Raw genomic sequence first — 19,588 nt, 5'->3', positions numbered from 1 at the left:
TCACTGAGACACCCAGAGGAGAGAGAGTCTCTGCTGAGACACCCAGAGGGGAGAGAGTCTCTACCCAGACCCCCGTGGTTCCGCCTGCAGAGCTGGACCTGTAACAGGGTCATAGCGTGGGAAGTCGACGTTGACATTGATTCTTATCGTCGGAGAACGCGCACATCGATCGGCGCTGCGGTTTTAAGGGAGGGGGCTGCGAGGGCCGCGCATGTGTGCGTGTGCGAGGGAGCGAGGGGCCAAAGTTTTGCATTGAACAAGAGGGGGGGGGGGCACCCATGGGACTGTGTTTATTTCCTGTCAATGACTGCGAGGCCGAGCGTGACGTGGCGTGCGGCGACGCCATCCGTTGGGCTCGCGTGGATTCCGACCCGGCAAACACCACCGGGGGAGAGGTGGCGGTGGCGGTGATGACGGTGGCGGTGTTGGAGTTGAGAGGCCTTCTTCCGGCTGGGGAAAGAAAAAAAACAACGTTCTAATTGTGCTTCCGGTGTCCACGCCGTGAGACAAAGTGTCAGTTCAAATCTCCGATGATGATGATGATGATGGCAAACATGACAGCCGACATTGATGATAGCAGCATATGATGATAATGAAGATGATGACAGTGAAGGTAATGAGAGTGGCGACTGCCCATGTTGGAATGTCGAGACCGCTACGTGGGGATTCAATAGGTGCCACGGTGTCATGGTTGGCTCGCGACGCGTAGGGTCGCCAGTTCGATTCGATCTCCGAGCACGGCAGTTGAAACATCGTTGCCAGTTTCACCAAATCTCCACCCCGCCCGCCCGCCGCCCCCACCACCACCTCCGTCCACCCGCTTGTGGTACCTCATGGGTTCACCGCGGTTGGCCAATCGGCAGGTAACGTGTCGGTGTATGGTAAGGGAATATTCCCACCTTTTGCAAGACATCTGCCCGGCATGAAAGCGCCGGCCAAAATGCCCTCTGGAGAGGCGCACACGCACTCTCGCTCACTCGCTCAATATGTGGATGAGGCCCTTTTACCCCACCAAGCGGCGGCGTGAACAAGCACTTGAAGGGCTGCGCCTTTGCCTCGCGATTGCAGGGACCCCGCGGCCGTACCCCCGCGCTCACCGTCCCCCCCCCCCCCACCGCTACCCCCTCCTCTCCCGCTCCTCACATTCCACCCTAATCCGAGGGCCTCCGCCGAAGTGAAACGATAAATGCGCGCCCGGTTACAATCGAGCAAACAGAACCTCCGGCGACCTCTGACCCCCTCACCTCACAATCCCCCAGCCGTGAGGGCGGCCGGGAGGGCGGCGGAGGGGGCCGGGGAGGTGGAGGGTGGGGGGGCAGTTGCAGGAGGGGTGGTCGTGGCGGGCAGGAGGGGATGGTAGGCGGGCAGCCAGCAAGGTAACGTCACAAGGCCGCCCCGTGTCCACAAACACTCACGCTACACTGACCCACCTCTCGCTATCTCCCCAGTGCCCCACGCCACCTCCACTCATCCCACGTCACCACCGCGCCTGTCACTTTGTTCAGAATCGCGCGTCCGTTTTCCCTGCGCAAGGCGGTCTCCGCTTGGCTTTACGACGACGGTCCCGATTCTACGATGATTATTGACGACGTTGAACGTGACTGCAGTGCGACCACGGGTCGATTTACGGCGCAGAAACTCGATTCGCGACGCGTCTTCCGACAAGGCACGGCTCCCGGACGCGTTTGAACGGAGTCGGTCTGGTTTCCGACGTGAGTTGGCGTGGAGATTTTCATTATTCTCGAGTGTTTTTTTTTTTTGTGCGGATGTTTGCACCTATTATTAAACCCTGTTAAATACGGCCCATCGAAGAGAACAAAAGAAACACAACGGCAAGCGACGTTTCGAATGTTTTCTACCATCTGTGGGATAATAGGAGTCTGGATTATTACGACGATCCGATTCACGACCCATGGGTTTTTTTTTCGAGGAATGCGTCGTGACGTTGTGAAAGCGGGGACCGCCTGCATTTAGCCTCTCCGTTGACCCCCAGAAGGCCGCATGGACCGTGATGATTGCTGTCGTCGCGATATTTTCTCAGTCCACTGCAGGGGGGAGGGCACCTGTGTCGGTCGTGGCAGTTTGTTTGGCCATACTTCACCACGCTGGTCGGTGCGGGTTGGTAACGGTTTGGCGGAGAAAAGGGGTCCCAAAGCACCAGGCCAGTATTGACCATTCCGGTATCTCTCGCCACTGATGCTAGCCGTGCCAAGCGTTGGCGGATCCAAATGGGAATAATGTGCGATGATGTAAGGGCCCTGTTTAAAAATGTTGAAATTTTAGGACCACCACCCGCCGCCACCCCCCCCCCGACTCCCAATTGCCCCCCACTTGAGAAGTGTCAGATCCGCCTCTGGTGGCCAAGGATGTAACTTAAGAATACAAATGTAGACAAGATACCCTACTGATTTGGTATAAGATCCACGGGTCTCCATGACCTGTCAAACACGAATGAGCACGTAATGTATCACCACGGTCCACAGAAACTTTCACGGATTCAGCAAAGAACCTGGACAAAGAGTTTTATTGAATGCAGCTAAAGACGCATTTTGTGATGCAGCTGACGGGTACAGGGGGAACAGACGGGCAAAATTGAAGCTAATTGTAATTACTGGCGAAACGTCGTACTCAGATTGTAAATGTTGTGGATTTGCTTTCCAACACACCAGTGTGCTGTACTAGTAACGAATTGGCACGTTCTGTTTACGTGACAAACCTTACTAATTGGCTGTGCGGGGTGGTGGCGGGTTTAACAACAAATTTATATTTACGCGATCCAACCCACAAAAAACCTAAAGTATGAATGTGGAAAATTATTGTCACAATTGGAATTGGTGTAAACGTAGAACAAAAGATGAATAGCTTCCTTTTGTTGTTGTTCTCATCAATTATTCTGCTCTCCTGTTTGAGAACTTCTTGGAAGGCTTTCGAAGCCCAAGGAGAAAGGCCCCGGATGCCCTCGCAGGCCTTGATCCGATGAACGAGGGCCGCTCTAGGCGGCCCATCCGCATTCCCAGATGTAGGCATTTCGCCTCTTTTGGAGCCCCCTACAGACGGTGAGGCACGGAGCAGTCAGATACAGGGCGGCAGTGTGGGCGTGCCTTGGAGCAAGACGGGGCCTGGATTAGATTCCCTGACTTGTACGCACGTTGAACTTCTTTCACGCCGTACGTAGCCAAGCGTGATAATCGGAGGTGCGGGGGAAGGACAACAAACTAAAATTTTAAAAAAATTGTTTTGAAGAAATTCGTTTTTTATCTAGATTTAAAAGTGCATCGCTCCGGTGGCTTCCTAATATCGGAAGGGAGAGCGCTCCAGACGTCCGCAGAAGCACATCCAAAAGCGCACGATGTGGTGACCGTCTTTGTTCGATGGCCAGCCAGAAGCCGCTGCTGCTGTGAGGATGACCGGAGTTTGCGTGATGGTTTAATGCTCCTTGACGAGATCCGCTTGGGTGCCTTTCCTTGTGCAGTTTGCATGATTACCCTGTGTTCTGTATGGGTTTACATCGGGGTTTCTTTCCCCAGTTTCTCTCCAATAGCTAAAAAGTAAGAAAAAATCGATGTAACTGTTATTGGCCAAACATCTCAATTGCCTGCAGATTACTCCATTGGGATTACACAGCAGCAACATAGCCCATCCACTGCAAAAAACTTTGGCAGGAACCTCCTGAAAGAGTCTTGAGGCTCAGTGTGGCTTTTCTGGGTAAACAAGCAGCTGATATAATTGTTGTAGGAGCGCAATTCACGTGCAAAAGAGTTTCCCTCCAGAGAATGGCTGAGCAATCTTAAGCCACTGGAGCTATGCACTTTTAAATCTAGATTGAAAACCTAGGCCAATTCAAGTGTTTTGGCTAGCCATCGAACAAAGACGGTCACTGCATCGCGCGCTTTCAGATGCGCTTCTGTGGCCGTCTGGAACGCTCTTGCTTCCGATAGAAGGGAGCCACTGGAGCCATACACTTTAAAATAATGTCGATTGAAATCTAATTTCTTTAGAACTGCTTTTTGTGTTTAGTTTGGCTACGTAAGGTGTGAATGAAGGTCAACAACAACGTATATGCACAAGGGATGAGAGAAATGTGGACAAAAGCTAGATTATGAATTAGATAAGAGAAGAGACATTGAGATGAGACACGAGTCTTGAGAATCTGTGGCCTGTTGCGCTAAATTCCTTTCGGGAAATTTCCCCGTGGGCTTGGTTGACACTGATTTACATTGTAAACCGGGGGGAAAATATCACTCATGATATGCAACCAACCACCGTGTCTGCTACTGGGTTCGTATCCCACTTTACCGTATTCTCCTCATTATTACTTACACTCTGCAAAGTAAGACGCACCCCAAGGCTTGTACCCGTTGTCAATAATGTTCCCATACAAATCCGGTTGCACGCACGCACGCACGCACACACGCGCCACACAGCTACCGGATAAAAAGACGCACCCCAAACTTTTGTCTTAAAATGCAGGGGAAAGAAAGTGCCATCTCATAATCCTAAAAATGTGGCGCAGCCCTTTGGCCAATCCACTGCTGGATGAGGACCTCCCCACGCTGTGTGGGTCCTGGGGGTTATTTGACCCTGAATTGAAACAAAAATAATTTACTGCCCTTTGTCAATTCACAGCTGGATGAAGACCTCTCAGCGCTGTATCAATTATGGGGATTGTTTGACCATGCCTCACCGCGCCTCTCAGTGTGGAATGGTGGTCAGGGGGGGGGTGGACAAAACCGGTTCGGATTTCGCTCACCACTGATGTTAGCCGTGGCTGGGAATCAAACTCAGGTGACCGACTGGGTTGATAGCGCAGCACGCTGACCACTGCACATTACACTGCTCGAATGTTGTCTCAAAGCAGCTGACGTGGCTGCTGAAACGCTTCGGCAAACACAACAACAAAACCCCCAAAGCCACGCCCCCAAAGCTATGTTATTTTGAGTAAATTCTGCCCCGAATCGATTGCGAATTTCAAGAAAACTATGCAACAGATTTGACTTTGCGCTATTTTATTTAAGCGGCATTTAGGTGGGGCATCGCCCCACTCTGTTCTGTGACTTTTTCATGAAACTTTGGGTCGGGTGGGGTGTTTCCCACATCTCAGTTGTGAATGATACTGAAATGATACAAAAATTACCAAAACTAAATCTCAGAAGTAGGGACGGAGAGTTTCTCTCCCTGCTCAAATGAACGTTGGGACGGCAACGCATCCCCACTGATGAATCCGAGCCAGTGGTGGATATTCCACTATCCGGAAGCGGGCATTAGTCCCTCTACATAGAGCCAACCAATCGACCGACCAACCGCTGTTAGGCTTCTCGCAGAATTTGGAAGTGGCTTCGTCAACCCCGAGAGGAATGACGAGCTGAAGCCAAGCCTACCGCGAACCACAATTTTAATCTGAAACATCGCCGCTGTGAGTTGAACGCCATCCGTCAACGAATCCGCATTTTCACAGACGGACTTCAGCCAGTGCTTTCGTTGACGAACGAGCCAAGACCGTCGCAACGCACAGCGCAAGAAATCAATTTTTCACCCGGAACGGGAGACCTCGCGGGCACCGAGCCTAGGGACGCGAGGATTTTGCCGCGACCCTTCGACCTCTAAATTCCCCCAGCGGCGGCATCGCCGACGCATTTATTCACGCAATTTACCGTATGCGTGCGTGTTGGTGCTGCCTTTGTGCCCCGTTTATTTCGACTTGACCTTTGTGACCCGTGTGTCGTTCCCATTGACCTTCACAGGGTCAGCTGTCTCCGATGATGATTCCCATTTTCCCACCGGATCAAAGGGCGATGGCGGCCCAGCACGGCTTCGTTCTGCCCACCGCGTTGGCCTGCAAGCCCGGTACGTGGGCTGTGTACCGACTGCAAATGTGTCTGGGAGGCTCAACTGGGAGACGTGGTGGTGAGCTGACGGCCCCTTACCTTCTGTCAGCCCTGCCTTCTTTTGCATAGCCCCATCCACTGCTCAGGTAGTCCCTCCCACTGCTCAGGTAGCCCCTCCCACTGTTCAGGTAGCCCCACCATTTACCCGCACGAGTTGAGCATTGAAGAAGAAGATGCGGAAAATCCCGGACATTTAGCAATTACTTTGGGGAAGGCACCCATAAATACAGAGACTTAGTGATCCCACCAGGACTGCCCCAGACAAAACTGGGAAATTTGGTGGCTTTAGAATCGCGTAAGCAGTAAAGCCTGGGCCTAGCTCTCTTGCCGTTGTCCTGAGACGAAGGAGGCGGGGTGCCGGGTGGTGGCGTGGCATGGTTGGCACGGACCCCCTGGTGTAAGGAATGCGATGCCCCCCCCGCCCACCCCCTTCGTAGCCCAGAGCCTCCGACCCATGGGGCCGGGTCCCAATTGCACCGCCTGCACACTCGACAGCTGTGCCACTGTTATTGGGCGTAAGTTGCGGTGGCTAGGAGATGTTAACTAGATCACCTGGTATGCAGGCCGTGGGTTCGATCCCGACCCTGACGCCTGCTGCATATTTGGAGATTGTATGCGTCTCTCCCCTTGGTCGCGTGGATTTTTCTCCTGGTCCTCCGGGTTTTTGTAGATTATCTGGATACTATAAAACAAAAACTGCTGCAGCCCACGGGCTGCAGCGATTGCTCAATCGACGTCTGGTAGCGGCGGTGAAGACTGCGAGCAGATTCGAGTGATGAGTACAGAGCTAAAAACGAAGCAGTCACTTTGTACACTCCGGTGTTATTTTAGCGCTGGTCGGGAGGTCGGCGTTGAGTGTGCGTTGAGCGTCGGCTCCCACGGGGACTGTAAACGATCCATCTGGGGCCTGCCTGCAGACGACCTCCTTCCTTGCAGGATGGACTTTTAATCGAACTGGACAAAGCTGCTGAGCTAATCCCCCCGCTATTTTCAGGGGGTCAGGGTCACGTCGACACGAAGCAGTTGGCCGTTCGTCATAGTCGTCGTCATCATTGGACGATGTCACTTCGTTTGCATCGACGTCATCGACTGCAGGCATTCTCAAATTCTCAAACCACTGCTATTGCTGAATACACCAGCAGCCTTCAGCTTTTGCCGCGCTAATACGCTTGAGGCGATTCCGAACCCCGAAACAATTGGGGGTGAGGTGCCTACGACCCTGCTGACGAACCTCGGATGGGCAAAAACCGATCCAGAGCTTGCGTGTTTAAACGAGCGCTGGGACGATCAGTCAGTGAGGTCAGTTGATCGTGCCCCTGTAGATAATGGTGGCAGCCTCAACGTCCTCCCTCCCAAAGGCAGGAAACCCCCAACCGTATAACTAGCCACACCCAGCGTGACTGATAATGACCGCCCGTCCAGCGGCACACGAGATACTTTTTTTTTCCAACAGGTTATCATCTTATCAGATTTAGTTGAATAATGAAAGTGATAATCGAGAGAGTGATTGATTTAAACTTTTTTACTACTGCACGATTTTTATTTTTACCAGGTAAAGTCCACCAAGCGATGTAGCTGTTTTTTCAGAAGCGACCTGTCCACAAATGATAGCTCAACGAGGTAGCTGATCACGTGGAAATGTATAGGCTCAACGCACGTTGATTCTAAATGTGGAGGGAAAAACCGAAAGACCCGGAGAAAAACCCACGCGACCAAGGGGAGAACATGCAAACTCCAAATATACAGATGCCAGCGTCGGTATCGAATCCACAACCTCCTGTATACCAGGCGAGGGAGTTAACATCTTGCCACCGCAGTACGGCCGAGCTCAGGGTTAGCGTTCATCATGGAGGCCCAGTAGGCCTGACTCTTTAATGTATTCGGTGATTTATTTAAGTGAGCATTACCCGAAATGCTCCACCACCGCGAGGTTGTGTACTTTAGGCGGAATGTACAGCTTAAGGAGAGATGTTTCCGTTGCGTAGTATTGCGGGCGGGCTGTGTTTTTTCGAAGTGTGTGAGAGAGGAGTCGTGGTGTGTGTGTGTGTGTGCGGTTGGAGACGCGTTCCTATCGCAGTCGCTTCACCTAATCCCTTCCTTTTACCTGTGTTTGTTATTTCTGTGGTCCACAACCGGCTGACATATATACAAACATGCGCACGCACACACACACACGTGCTCGTCGAACACGTACATACTTGCACGCACGCGCACTATTGCATCAAACATGCAAACGCGTGCGTCACTCGATTGTGCGTGCACCCGCGCACATACACGTACGCCGAAACGCACACACGCGCTAACTTGCACACATGCGTGCACGCACGCTCGTGCCACACTATCTCACATACGTGCATGCATACATACATGCGCGCACACAAACGTACACATACATTCTTGCTCATGCATACATACATATACACGTGCATGTATCCTACCATACACGCACACACACTTATGTGCACACACACGCACACATGCGCACATACGCACTGCATACTCACCCATGCACGTGTGTACATGCGAACACACACGTGCACAACACGTGCAGTTGAACAGTACTCCCTGCCTCTGCTACCGTCAACGCTGGGGCATGCTGCTACCCCTGCCCTCTCTCCGCTACACCTGCAGGTTAGTGTCAACGCATCAATGTTTGCCGGTCGAGTGACGCTCCACCAATCCATCGATTATTTTTTTGTCGTTCTCAAACTCATCCAGTCTTACGAGCTGAGCAGAGTTGAGGCCGGCTACTAACGTGGACACGTGACCACCACCACCGGGGCTTGCCAGGTGTTGTAGGCGTGTGCACTGCGAGGTAGTAGCCGGGGGATGGTGTGGTGCTAACGCTGTTGAGACATCAAAGTAAAAAGGACGTCGCAATGAACAAGGGATTATCACCTTGAAATGAAATAGGTCTGTGTCACCGCGCCATTACAAATTGCACACGCATTGATGCAGTGGATATCACATCGCGGTCTGCTTTTCGCTTGCAAGTTTCAGATTCACCCATCCTTGGATGGGCAAAAGGCTCGTTCTCCAGATTTTCTGATCTCCACACCCCCCCCCCCCCCATGGAGCCAAATCTCTCATTCGTATCGAATTGGTTCCAGGCATTCCAATGTGGAAGGGACCCCATGAACACGTGTCGCAAGAAGCGATGAGGCTTTCTTGGATAATTATTAAGCCGAGTTACTCCAACCCCGAGTTTGTGCCGCACCTCCTGATTTATCACGGTTGGCTACGTACGGGGCGAAAGAAGTGCACTGTACATGTACACATCTAATCTGTTATTTGCCGATTCAAATGACCGTTGCCGTTGTACCGATGAGTCCTAATAAGGACGAAACCGCTACACACGTTGTCGCTCTGTCTTGCGCTGTCTCACCACTGCCAGTCCGCAAACTCTCGATCGGCTTTGACCTTCTGGGTCTCATCAGCAGGCTTACTAAAGCGAATGCTGCCGGTTTGCCATGTATGATCGTGGTGAGATGCTAACGACCTCGCCTGGTATACAGGAGGTCGTGGGTTCAATCAACATACGGTGGTGCATGCATGCACAGGAGACCATTCATGTCCTTTGTCAAAAATGCTGTGAATCGTAACCTCCCCCAGCGATGTTCCGTCATTGTTACGAAATGCATTTTCTCGTCAAGTATTGCAATGAAGCGTCCTAGTTTCGTTCACGTGGAAAAGGGGCTACTGATATGAAGAAGAGAGAAAAAAGTACATTTAGCAGGAGTAGGAATTGAACCTTGGAATAGTGGCTCGGTAGCAAACCCGTGTTTTGTTGCACCCAAGCAGCAGCTTCCCCCGTCTGTGAATTTGGCCGCGGCGTGCATTTGTGTCGCCCCTTTTTTTTGTCGCTTCATCATCGTTACGACTTTCCAGCGGCGGTAACAAGCGAACCGGCGAGCTCTATCTACGACTAACAGCTCAATTGTCCCGATTTCCCAAAGCTAACGACTTTCCCCGTGGCCGCCTTCCACGTGTGCGAAAGTTCCTGGACCTCTGACCTACGTGCACACAAAATTAGCCCCGGCGTTCACGCGCACGCCAAGCACTGGGAAATTTCCTCCTGAGCATTGTTTGCTAAAACTTATCGGGGCGAAAGTGACGGGCAAGGTGGTGGGTGGGACGAGGTGGGGGAGGGGGGTGATGAGGCCTGCAAAAGATTGGCAAAAATAAACTCCCCCCCCCCCCGAATTTTACGACTGCTGCCGTTCAACTGCTGCCGTTCGCTTGGGGTTTGGGCCGCCTCTGGCAGGCAAGGCCATGCGTGCCGCCATAAATGGGCACCTTTATTTATTTACTTCCAGGAGTTAACAATAAAGCACCAGTGGTTCTTGTTAACCTGGGGGTGCGTGATGCCCTATCTGGGGGGGGAGGGGTGGGGTAAACGAGACACGGGCAGATTTTTGTTCGAAGGTAAATAATCGAAAACGCTAATTAAGCACGGGCATGTCTTTCGGTAAAGTCACGTAGAACAACTTTTTTTTTTACAAAAAACTACGACGTTTCGATCGCAACACAAGCAATCGTCATCAGGAAGGAGAAAAAAAACGTCCTTTTTTGTAAAAAAATAATTGTTCTACGTGACTTTACAAAGTAAGTAAGTACCAACTTTCTTGGTTTCATCAAACTCTACGTATTTATTAACATTCCATACATTGTTTTTACGATTGAGAAAAAAAGGGGTGCAAGGCTGCAGCAAAGGTTAAGAACCACTGCAATAAACATTTTTACATTGAGGGACAAAGCGAACACTGCCCCCCCTTTCCAAATATAGAAGTCAAACTCCGCCTTTGACCTTGCATCTTGCTATTTATTTGTTCACTTTCAGCACGATGACAATCATGTTGTTGTTGTTGTTGCTGAGAGATGCCAGTGCAGGGGAGAGGCCCCGATTTAATGCCACCGGTTGCCGCTACCCTGGAGTCAGTTGACTTTCTCGAAGGGAATTGGAGCGCCGTGCGTAGCCAGCCGTGCACGTCGGAGGTGCTCGTGTGGTTATAACGCCGAGGGGCGAGAGCTGCTCATGACCCCGGGTTCAATGTGGGCAGCTGCCCCAGCGGTGTTACTCAACCTTCCGTGATACAGTTTTTGTTGGGGTTAGATCGCGTAAACGTATAAATGTGTCGTTTAAAAACCCGACACAGCCAACTAGTAAGGTTTGTCACGTAAACAGAATGTGGCCAATTCGTCACTAGTACAGCACACCGGTGTGTTGGAGAGCCAAGCCACAACATTTACAGTCTGAGTACGACGTTTCGCCAGTAATTGCAACTAGCTTCTTCAGGCAACAGACAGATTTGTGGAGAAGTTCACCTGTTTTTCGACAAGGTTTCTCAACCGTATAGGTATGGGGGGCTCTTCACCCCTCGCGAGTATAGGATGTGGTGTAGTAACACATCATTAGCCCACAGGCGTAATTGATCGTGCACGGTATCCATGCCACAGCCTGCGAGTTTGACGGTTTCATGCCTGAATAAGAGTGTGTTGCCTGTGTGTGCGTGTGTGTGCGTGTGTGTGCGTGTGTGCGGGGAGCAATAGCTTTGCAGTTAGGGCACTGTGCTTCGAACTCGGCGACCCCGCGGTTCGATTCCCGCTCACGACGAATAACAGTGGCTGTTATTTGAAGCCGTCCTGGGCCTCGCCTAGGTCGACTCAGCCTTAAACGAGTACATCGGCACTGGGGGAGACAAAGGCGCGCGATGTTGGCCAGCAACGCCCTAGTGTGCCGTGCCAGCCTTCATAGGTGCCCGCTAACAGCACTTGCCCCAAACAGCCTGTCGGCTACACGGGACATATTTGTTTTTATGTGCGAGTGAGTATCAGTGTACGTGTGTGTCAGTGAACATGGGCTTCAGGACGAACAGGTTTAATACCGGCACGTCCACATATCCGTTTCAACCGCTGTGCCGTTACCATGCTGCGCTCACCTCTGACGTTCCTTCCCCTCCCGCACCTCCGATTAGCGCGGTTGTCTACGTACGGTGCAAAAGAAGTGTCACATATGTTCCACCCCTTGTGGCTGCCACTCCGTTATGAGTCTTGACCATTGATTGTCGTGGAGGTCTTCCCAAATGGTTTGATTGGGTGGGCCTTGATTGGGTGTTCATTGATTTTACGTATGATTTTTTTTTTACGGATTTCATGTTTCCCCGCTAGATTTACGCCGCTCACCTGGCCGCGATGCAGTCGCCCGCGCAGTGCCACTCTGTGTCGCTGCCGCCGGCGCCGGCTGGGGGAGACCGGGACAGAGACAAGAGCCCGACGAGCGCTTGCAAGGTAACGGAGTTGCTCTCGCAGCAAACAAGACCCACCCACCCAGCCACCCCACCCAGCCACCCCACCCAGCCAGCCACCCCACCCACCCAGCCACCCCACCCAGCCACCCCACCCAGCAAGCCACCCCACCCACCCAGCCACCCCACCCAGCCACCCCACTCAGCCAGCCACCCCACCCACCCAGCCACCCCACCCAGCCACCCTACCCAGCCACCAACCCAGCCGCCCAGCCAGCCACCCCACCCACCCAGCCACCCCACCCAGCCACCCCACCGGCCCAGCCACCCTACCCAGCCACCCCACTCAGCCACCCCACCCCACCCAGCCACCCCACCCAGCCACCCCACCCACCCAGCCACCCCACCCGCCCACCCCACCCACCCAGCCACCCCACCCGCCCACCCCACCCACCCAGCCACCCAAGAGCCACCCCATCCCAGCCACCCCACCCACCCAGCCACCCCACCCACCCACCCAGCCACCCCACCCACCCCACCCACCCAGCCACCCCACGCACCCAGCCACCCCACCCACCAAGATCAACGTACATAGACACAAACAACCACACTACATCGATCGACAGGTCACGTGCGGTGGTGGTGGCGGTGGAGTAAATCCTACGTGCTCACCACCACTTACAAGATTGTCTGGCCAGCGTGGAAGAGTAGGTCAAAGAACCCTCGAGTGAAGGAGGCCCCCTCCCGTCAGCAGTGGTGCGAGCCGAGCAATGGCAGGGCTGCGCATTTACCCCGAGTGTCGCTCTCCTGTGTGCAAGGAGGCCCCGCAGCCGTTGAACCTGTCATCGCGCGCTCACTCGGCGGCCTCCTCGATGCTGGAGGGGCTGGGCGGGGGGCTGGGGGGGGGGGCCGCCCCCCTCCTCCTCCATGCTGCCGCTGCTGCACGCCGTGCTGGGGAAAGCGAGCGGCGCCAGCAACAACATGGCCGCCTTCGGTGAGAAACCCACAAACCCGCAGGGGGAGAGAGCCCTCAAACGTCGTCCCCGCTTCGGCTGGGGCAGACCCCCCATGGCTTCTGGGGGCAGGCCCCCCCCCCCCCATGGCTTCTGGGGGCAGGCCCCCCCCATGGCTTCTGGGGGCAGGCCCCCCCCCATGGCTTCTGGGGGCAGGCCCCCCCCATGGCTTCTGGGGGCAGGCCCCCCATGGCTTCTGGGGGCAGGCCCCCCCCCATGGCTTCTGGGGGCAGGCCCCCCATGGCTTCTGGGGGCAGGCCCCCCCCATGGCTTCTGGGGGCAGGCACCCCCCATGGCTTCTGGGGGCAGGCCCCCCCCCATGGCTTCTGGGGGCAGGCCCCCCCCATGGCTTCTGGGGGCAGGCCCCCCATGGCTTCTGGGGGCAGGCCCCCCCCCATGGCTTCTGGGGGCAGGCCCCCCATGGCTTCTGGGGGCCGGCCCCCCCCATGGCTTCTGGGGGCAGGCCCCCCCCATGGCTTCTGGGGGCAGGCCCCCTCCCCCATGGCTTCTGGGGGCAGGCCCCCCCCCCCCATGGCTTCTGAGGGCAGTGTTCTTAATTGCAGGACACTGCAGGCCACTGGCGGCCCCTGGTGGCCTTTAGTGCGGCCCCCGACAATACAGAAATAGTGAAAACACCCCCATGAGATTGTTTTCGTGTTGCTGTCACAAAACCCAAGTGATTTCAAATGTGTGGCGGCCCTCACACTCTTTGGTTCTTTCGGTAAAGTCACGAGGAAAAACATTTTTTGTTTCTTTCTACGTGACTTTACCGAAAGAACCAAAGAGTAATTCCTGCATTCACGAACGCTCCAAATCAAGGCCCTCACACTGATGACGTCTTATCAGCAAAAGTGCCCACCCCACTCTGAAAATTAGTGAAGAACACTGCTCCGGAGAGTCAATCCCTGTGTCACCGAGAACCAACGCTTTTGTGAAAGTCTGTTGTTTTTGTCCCCGGTTGAGCGGTATTTTGTTGTTATCTCGGTCTCTTAAATTTTGATGTGGTTAAACAAAAGCATCTCGCCACGATAGCGAGATGTTAACTACCTTGCCTGGTATACAGGAGGTCCTGGGTTCGATCCCAACCGTGACACCTGCTGTATATGTGAAGTTTGCATGTTCTCCCTGTGATCGCGTGGATTTTTCTCCGGTTGTACGTGTCGTGTGTGCGTGCGTGTGTGTGCGTGTTGTTGTATGTGTCGCGTGTGTGTGTATGTGTGGTTGTACGTGTCGTGTGTGTGCGCGTGCACGTGTGTGTGTGTGTGTGCGTGTCGCGCCCTGCGCAGGAATGCTGCATCAAGGCCTCACGGCCCAGACTCAGCACCGGGCCCCAGAGGTAAAGCAGGAGCGTGCAGCGAGGCATGATGGGAAAGTTGCTGCTGCACTCATCAACAGCGGCCGGTGTGTCACGGTAAGGCCCCACACCCGAGGGGAGCATCTGGCTCAATGGTTCGGCGAGCGGCAAAATGAGCGGCCACTTTGTGGGGTAGTAAACAATGGTTGACCTATGGACAGACTCGCCCCCCGCCATGAGAATGAGGAATTTTCACCACTGGCTCACGTTTGTGCACAGGTGATGAGCACCGTATCAGTGCACCGTATCAGTGCTCATCTGAGCATGAGATCGCTCTGACTCTTGAAGGGCATAATGATGCCCATGCAGTTCGATGCCAAGCCATCAGCATGCTCGTTCTGATCATATCTACGTGTAATTATAATTATAATAATTGTAATAATGATAATTATCAGAGCACACCTTAGAACCATAACTAGTAGGCTCACAGATTCTTGATAGAATCGTGCATATTTTATTCATCATTGGCTTGAATAAATTAGAATAAAATTATAACGCATGAATTTGTAAGAGATTTGGTTGGTGGTTTTATAGCTTTGGTTGTTCCTATGAGATCATGACTCCGATTTAATGAAGCCGGGTAAGGTGACACGGTTATTCTGACTTGCTGAATTTAATTTAGACTCCCTGGAGCTTGCTGTGCTAAAGCTGCTTGACACAGTTTGCAAGTGAAACGGTAGTGAGCCGGCACTACCAACGATTGTCCAAGCTCTGAAAATCCTCGAATTATTCAGATGTTTTTAGCCAAGTGGGCTGCAACCAGAGCACTCGGAGAAAACCCAACACATGTGAGGGGGAAACACTCTATCCCATACAGTAGGGACAGATTCTATTATTCTAGATTTGAAGCTTTCGTGACTGCAAGGATTCATACTCTTAGGTTTTTTCGGTAAAGTCACGTAGGTAAAATAATAATAATAAAATAATAACGAATGAAAAATAACTAAATTAAATCACGTTACTGTATCAAGTAATACAGTCAATTTAGCTGTGACGGTCCCACCTGAAGACGGAGACTTGTGTTGCCTCCGAAACGTCGTGATTTATTTTATTTTTTATTATAATTTTTTTTACCTACGTGACTTTGCCGAAAAAACCTAAAAGTACAGACTATATTATCCCAAACTCTGTCTGTACCACCGTCTCCAAGAGCACTGATCTTGACAGTTCTCAGAAACGGACCCTGGTCCAGCAGTGACGAGTACATGACTTTTGCTCGGTGTGACAATGGTGCCACCTTTCTTATTATGCATTGCAGGAGAAGCTTGCTCTGGAGAGCCTCATGCAAAGGATGATGGGAGAGGCAAGGGATGATGGGAAGTCGAGCCTCGGTGGAGTGGAGCGGGCATCCAGCGAGGAGATGGATGGTAAATGCACGGTTATCTTAACTCTCTCGTACTTTGAATGTTCGGTGGTACAATGCACACACCTAGGCCTAGCGGGGCATGCTAACCACTGCACTACCGCTCCCCACATACACACGCATAGAGTCACACACTGACATACATACAGACACATACTGACATACGGGCACACCCATGGAGGCACACACATACAGAGATCAAGGCGCAGATCCACATATAGCCTTAGCAGACTGTTGGGGCGAGTGCTGTTAGCGAGCACATATGAAGGCTGGCACGGCACACGGAGGGGGTGGGTGGCCAACACCACGCCCGGCCGCCTTTGTCTCCCCAGTGCTGATGTGTACACAGCACACCAGGTATTCATTTAAGGCTGAGTCGACCTAGGCGAGGCCCATGACCGGTTCGTCACCGGTGTTGGCTGTGAGCGGAATTCGAACTCGAGTCGCCGGGTTCGTAGCACAGCACGCGAACCGCAACACTACCGCTCCCCACACACACTGACATACAACAACAACGGAACCCGCCATTCGCCATTAAGTGGCAGTGACGTCATCACGGCACCTGTGCACCAGAGGTCGCAAACGGGTTTTGATTCCTTACCCGTACCCGGCCGCACCAGGGTCGCAAATGGGTACCCGTACCCGGCCGGGTACGAGTAGCCGGGTATCGGGCAGGGTACGGGTATCGGGTACCCGGTTGCGACCTCTGCTGTGCACTTTGAGGCCACGCGAAGTGTCGAAGGCTCGCTGGCAGGAGGTCACGGGACAGACCCGGGTGCCATGGGAGTGACTGACTGAGATGACTCGCATACAGACACTGACATACAGACAGACAGACGGACACACACGAGCACGCAGGCACGTATTGCATTCGTCGTGCGTCTCCCGCTCGCCCCTGCGACAGGCGGCGGCGTGTTCGGGGACGCCAAGGTGTTCCGTGACGGCAGAGGCCGGCACGCGGGAGAGCCGCACATCAAGCGCCCGATGAACGCGTTCATGGTCTGGGCCAAGGACGAGCGGCGCAAGATCCTGCAGGCCTTCCCCGACATGCACAACTCAAGCATCAGCAAGATCCTGGGTGAGCGTCACCCCCCACACTCACCCCCCACACCCCGCCACACTCACCCCCATAGTCGCGCTCGCGAGCAACTTTGAAGGCCGGTATGGTGCACGAGGGGGGTGGGTGGTGAGCACCACGCCCCACTGCCTTTGTATCCACCAGTGGATATTTTTAGACACCGCACCAGGTGCTAATTTATGGCTGAATTGACCTAGGCGAGGCCCAGGACTGGTTTAGATAATCGTCACTGGTGGTGGCCGTGAGCGGGAATCGAACCCGGGTCGCCAGGTTTGTAGCGCTACACTACCGTTCACTTGTGCACAAACACACAGACTCTCACACACACACACACAAGTGCGCACACATATACTGTGTATCAAGGGCGTGTTCCTGATTTGAGGGTTAATCTGAAGCGTTTTAAAATCTGGCCTTGATATGAAAATAAATATTTGACTCCGGATGTTGATCCGAAAACACGACGCCACAGGAAGTGACATCATTTCCGCTCTTTTCCCATGGAACGTGAAGTCACGTGACATCGGGTGACATCACTTTTGCCAGCACGAGACTATCACGTTAAACGAGCACGTGAAACAGGATCAGAATGTAGATTTATACTTGAGGAATCCGATGTGCTGTAAAGCTCTTGTTCACAGATTTCTAGTAGGGGCACGGAGTCAGAGCGTTACAACAACAAACAATACATAAACACGATAGGAGTGCAAAGTATAGGAAAAGCAAACAAATCACTTAAAATGTACAAATACAAGTCAGCTATTTTTTAGTTTACCAGGTGAAGCCCACTGAGGTATTAACTTCTTTTTCAGAAGCGGCCTGGTCACAAACGATCGCTCATTTGTGTCCAATCCCAAACAGATCCAACAATGCGCTTAAATATGTTCGAAAATCTGAACTCTAAAATGTTTAAATCCGAAATTCACCCCTTGTGCATTCAGTAGATGTACGCACAGACAGGGCCGTTCATAAGGGGTGTTACTGAGCCCGGGGAAAAGCACACCGTGTGGACCCCCCCGACACCTTCAAACTAATCCGGAAGTGTTCCATCTGACACCATGACGTGGAACCATGGGCCCCCCCCCCGCCCCCCCCCTCCCCCAAAGCCCGGGGCCCGGGGCAGTCGCCCCGATTCGTCATGTTACCCCGAGGGAACGGCTCCGTGTGGAGCAGAGGTCGCAAACGGGTTTTGATTCCTTACCCGTACCCGTACCCGGCCGCACCAGGGTCGCAAACGGCTACCCGTACCCGGCCGGGTACGGGTAGCCGGGAATCGGGTAGGGTACGGGTATCGGGTACCCGGTTGCGACCTCTGGTGTGGAGACACGCGCACGCACACGCGGACAGCGACAATTGGCACGCGCGCGTGCGTGTTAACCGCGTTGCTGAAGCGTGAGCGCTCGGACACATCCATCGCACGCGTAACTTGTCTGAGCAAATCCCGTGGAATTATCCAAATGCACGAGCACCCCGGCCCCCTCCTATCTTGTGTGCGATGGCTAAGGGGGGGGGGAGTGGAGGCTTTTCACTTCGCTGCCATTTAACATTCTTGTGGTTAGGTTCCATGTTACCACTAAATTTATAACTCAATCGTGCCATCGGAGTCGAGACACAAAGCACATATTTCATTTTTTTTCCCCTCCAATTTTATCGAAGCCCAGCAGATCGTCGAATTAACAGGACGGACTAAATTTTTGTTGTTTAATATACCGATGAATCAGCCAGGAAAGAGCCGGCGAGTCTCCGGCATTCTTTTTTTTTCAGGAGAGTCCTGCTACGTTGGAATGTTTGGCCAATCCGATTAGTTATTCTTGGGCTTCGTGTGGGGAGCAAACCGTAGAGCCCGGTAGAGAACCCAGCACGGCACCGCCACCTCCTGGCTACCAAAGTAAAGACCCCCCCCTCCCCACGCCGACAACGCCTGGCAAGTCCTGGTGGTAATGGTGGTGCTGTTGTCACCTATTCCAGGGACTCAAATGAGCGAGTACTGAGGCAGTGCCCATTTCCCGTTACCAGCCCTGAGCCAGTGGTAGAAAGTCCACATTCCTCTGGTGGGGGTGAGGCAACCGCTGTTGTATTCCACACAAAAGTGCAAATCAAGTACACAGAAGTGAATTAAATTAACTTGTTTTTGTTTTTTTAAAAGTGTTGAGGGTGAGTCTAATTCGTAGGACGAACTGCCGTTCACGTCCCCACGAAGTGGCACTCGTTTTGTTGACCCTAGGGGGGGGACGATTGGCTGAGTATAAAAAAACCCACAACCAGGATTTGAACCTGCAACCTTCCCGTCATGAGCGGCTTGCTCTGGCAGCGAACCCACGTGGCCTTGGGAGCGAATCGAAGTAATCCTCCGGTGGTACCACGCTTACCAGTGGCTCGACCGTTACATGACCGCCCTTCGTCGCTGCACGTTCCACAACCATCATTCCTCGCCATAATACGTTGGAGCGGCGGCATAGCGGGTGCTATAAACCTGGCCACCCGAGTTCGATTCCCGGCCGTGGCCTTCCTCGAGCTATATCCGAACCAAACCAGCGACCTCCGGATCGCGAGGCCAGCGTGCATAAGCGTCCCACCGCGGGCAAGATTCACATTTTTAGAACGTGAATTATTCTGATGTCGTAAATATTCCGCGTTTCGATGCGCGACGATG

General features: G+C 53.2%; 1 protein-coding gene across 11 annotated transcripts in view; it reads left to right on the top strand.

Moving 5' to 3' along the window:
* The window catches only part of LOC144942322 (uncharacterized), a 156,611-nt gene extending 140,750 nt beyond the window's left edge, over positions 1-15,861 (top strand). For 9 of the 11 annotated variants that reach the window (XM_078869121.1, XM_078869123.1, XM_078869115.1 and 6 more), the window contains 7 exons: positions 4,627-4,785; positions 5,742-5,844; positions 8,437-8,516; positions 12,054-12,173; positions 12,949-13,124; positions 14,430-14,554; positions 15,756-15,861. In XM_078869121.1, the coding sequence (XP_078725247.1) occupies positions 4,627-4,785; positions 5,742-5,844; positions 8,437-8,516; positions 12,054-12,173; positions 12,949-13,124; positions 14,430-14,508 (717 nt within the window). In that variant the 3' untranslated portion in view covers positions 14,509-14,554; positions 15,756-15,861. The remainder of the gene's footprint in view (positions 1-4,626; positions 4,786-5,741; positions 5,845-8,436; positions 8,517-12,053; positions 12,174-12,948; positions 13,125-14,429; positions 14,555-15,755) is intronic. The other 2 variants (XM_078869113.1, XM_078869124.1) reach the window with 2 other exon arrangements.
* The last annotated feature ends 3,727 nt before the right edge of the window (positions 15,862-19,588 follow it).

The sequence above is a fragment of the Lampetra fluviatilis genome, chromosome 27 (genome assembly GCF_964198595.1).
Source record: "Lampetra fluviatilis chromosome 27, kcLamFluv1.1, whole genome shotgun sequence".
NCBI lineage: Eukaryota > Metazoa > Chordata > Hyperoartia > Petromyzontiformes > Petromyzontidae > Lampetra > Lampetra fluviatilis.
Note: the sequence above shows the minus strand (reverse complement) of the source record. Positions and strands in the feature narration are given on the sequence as shown.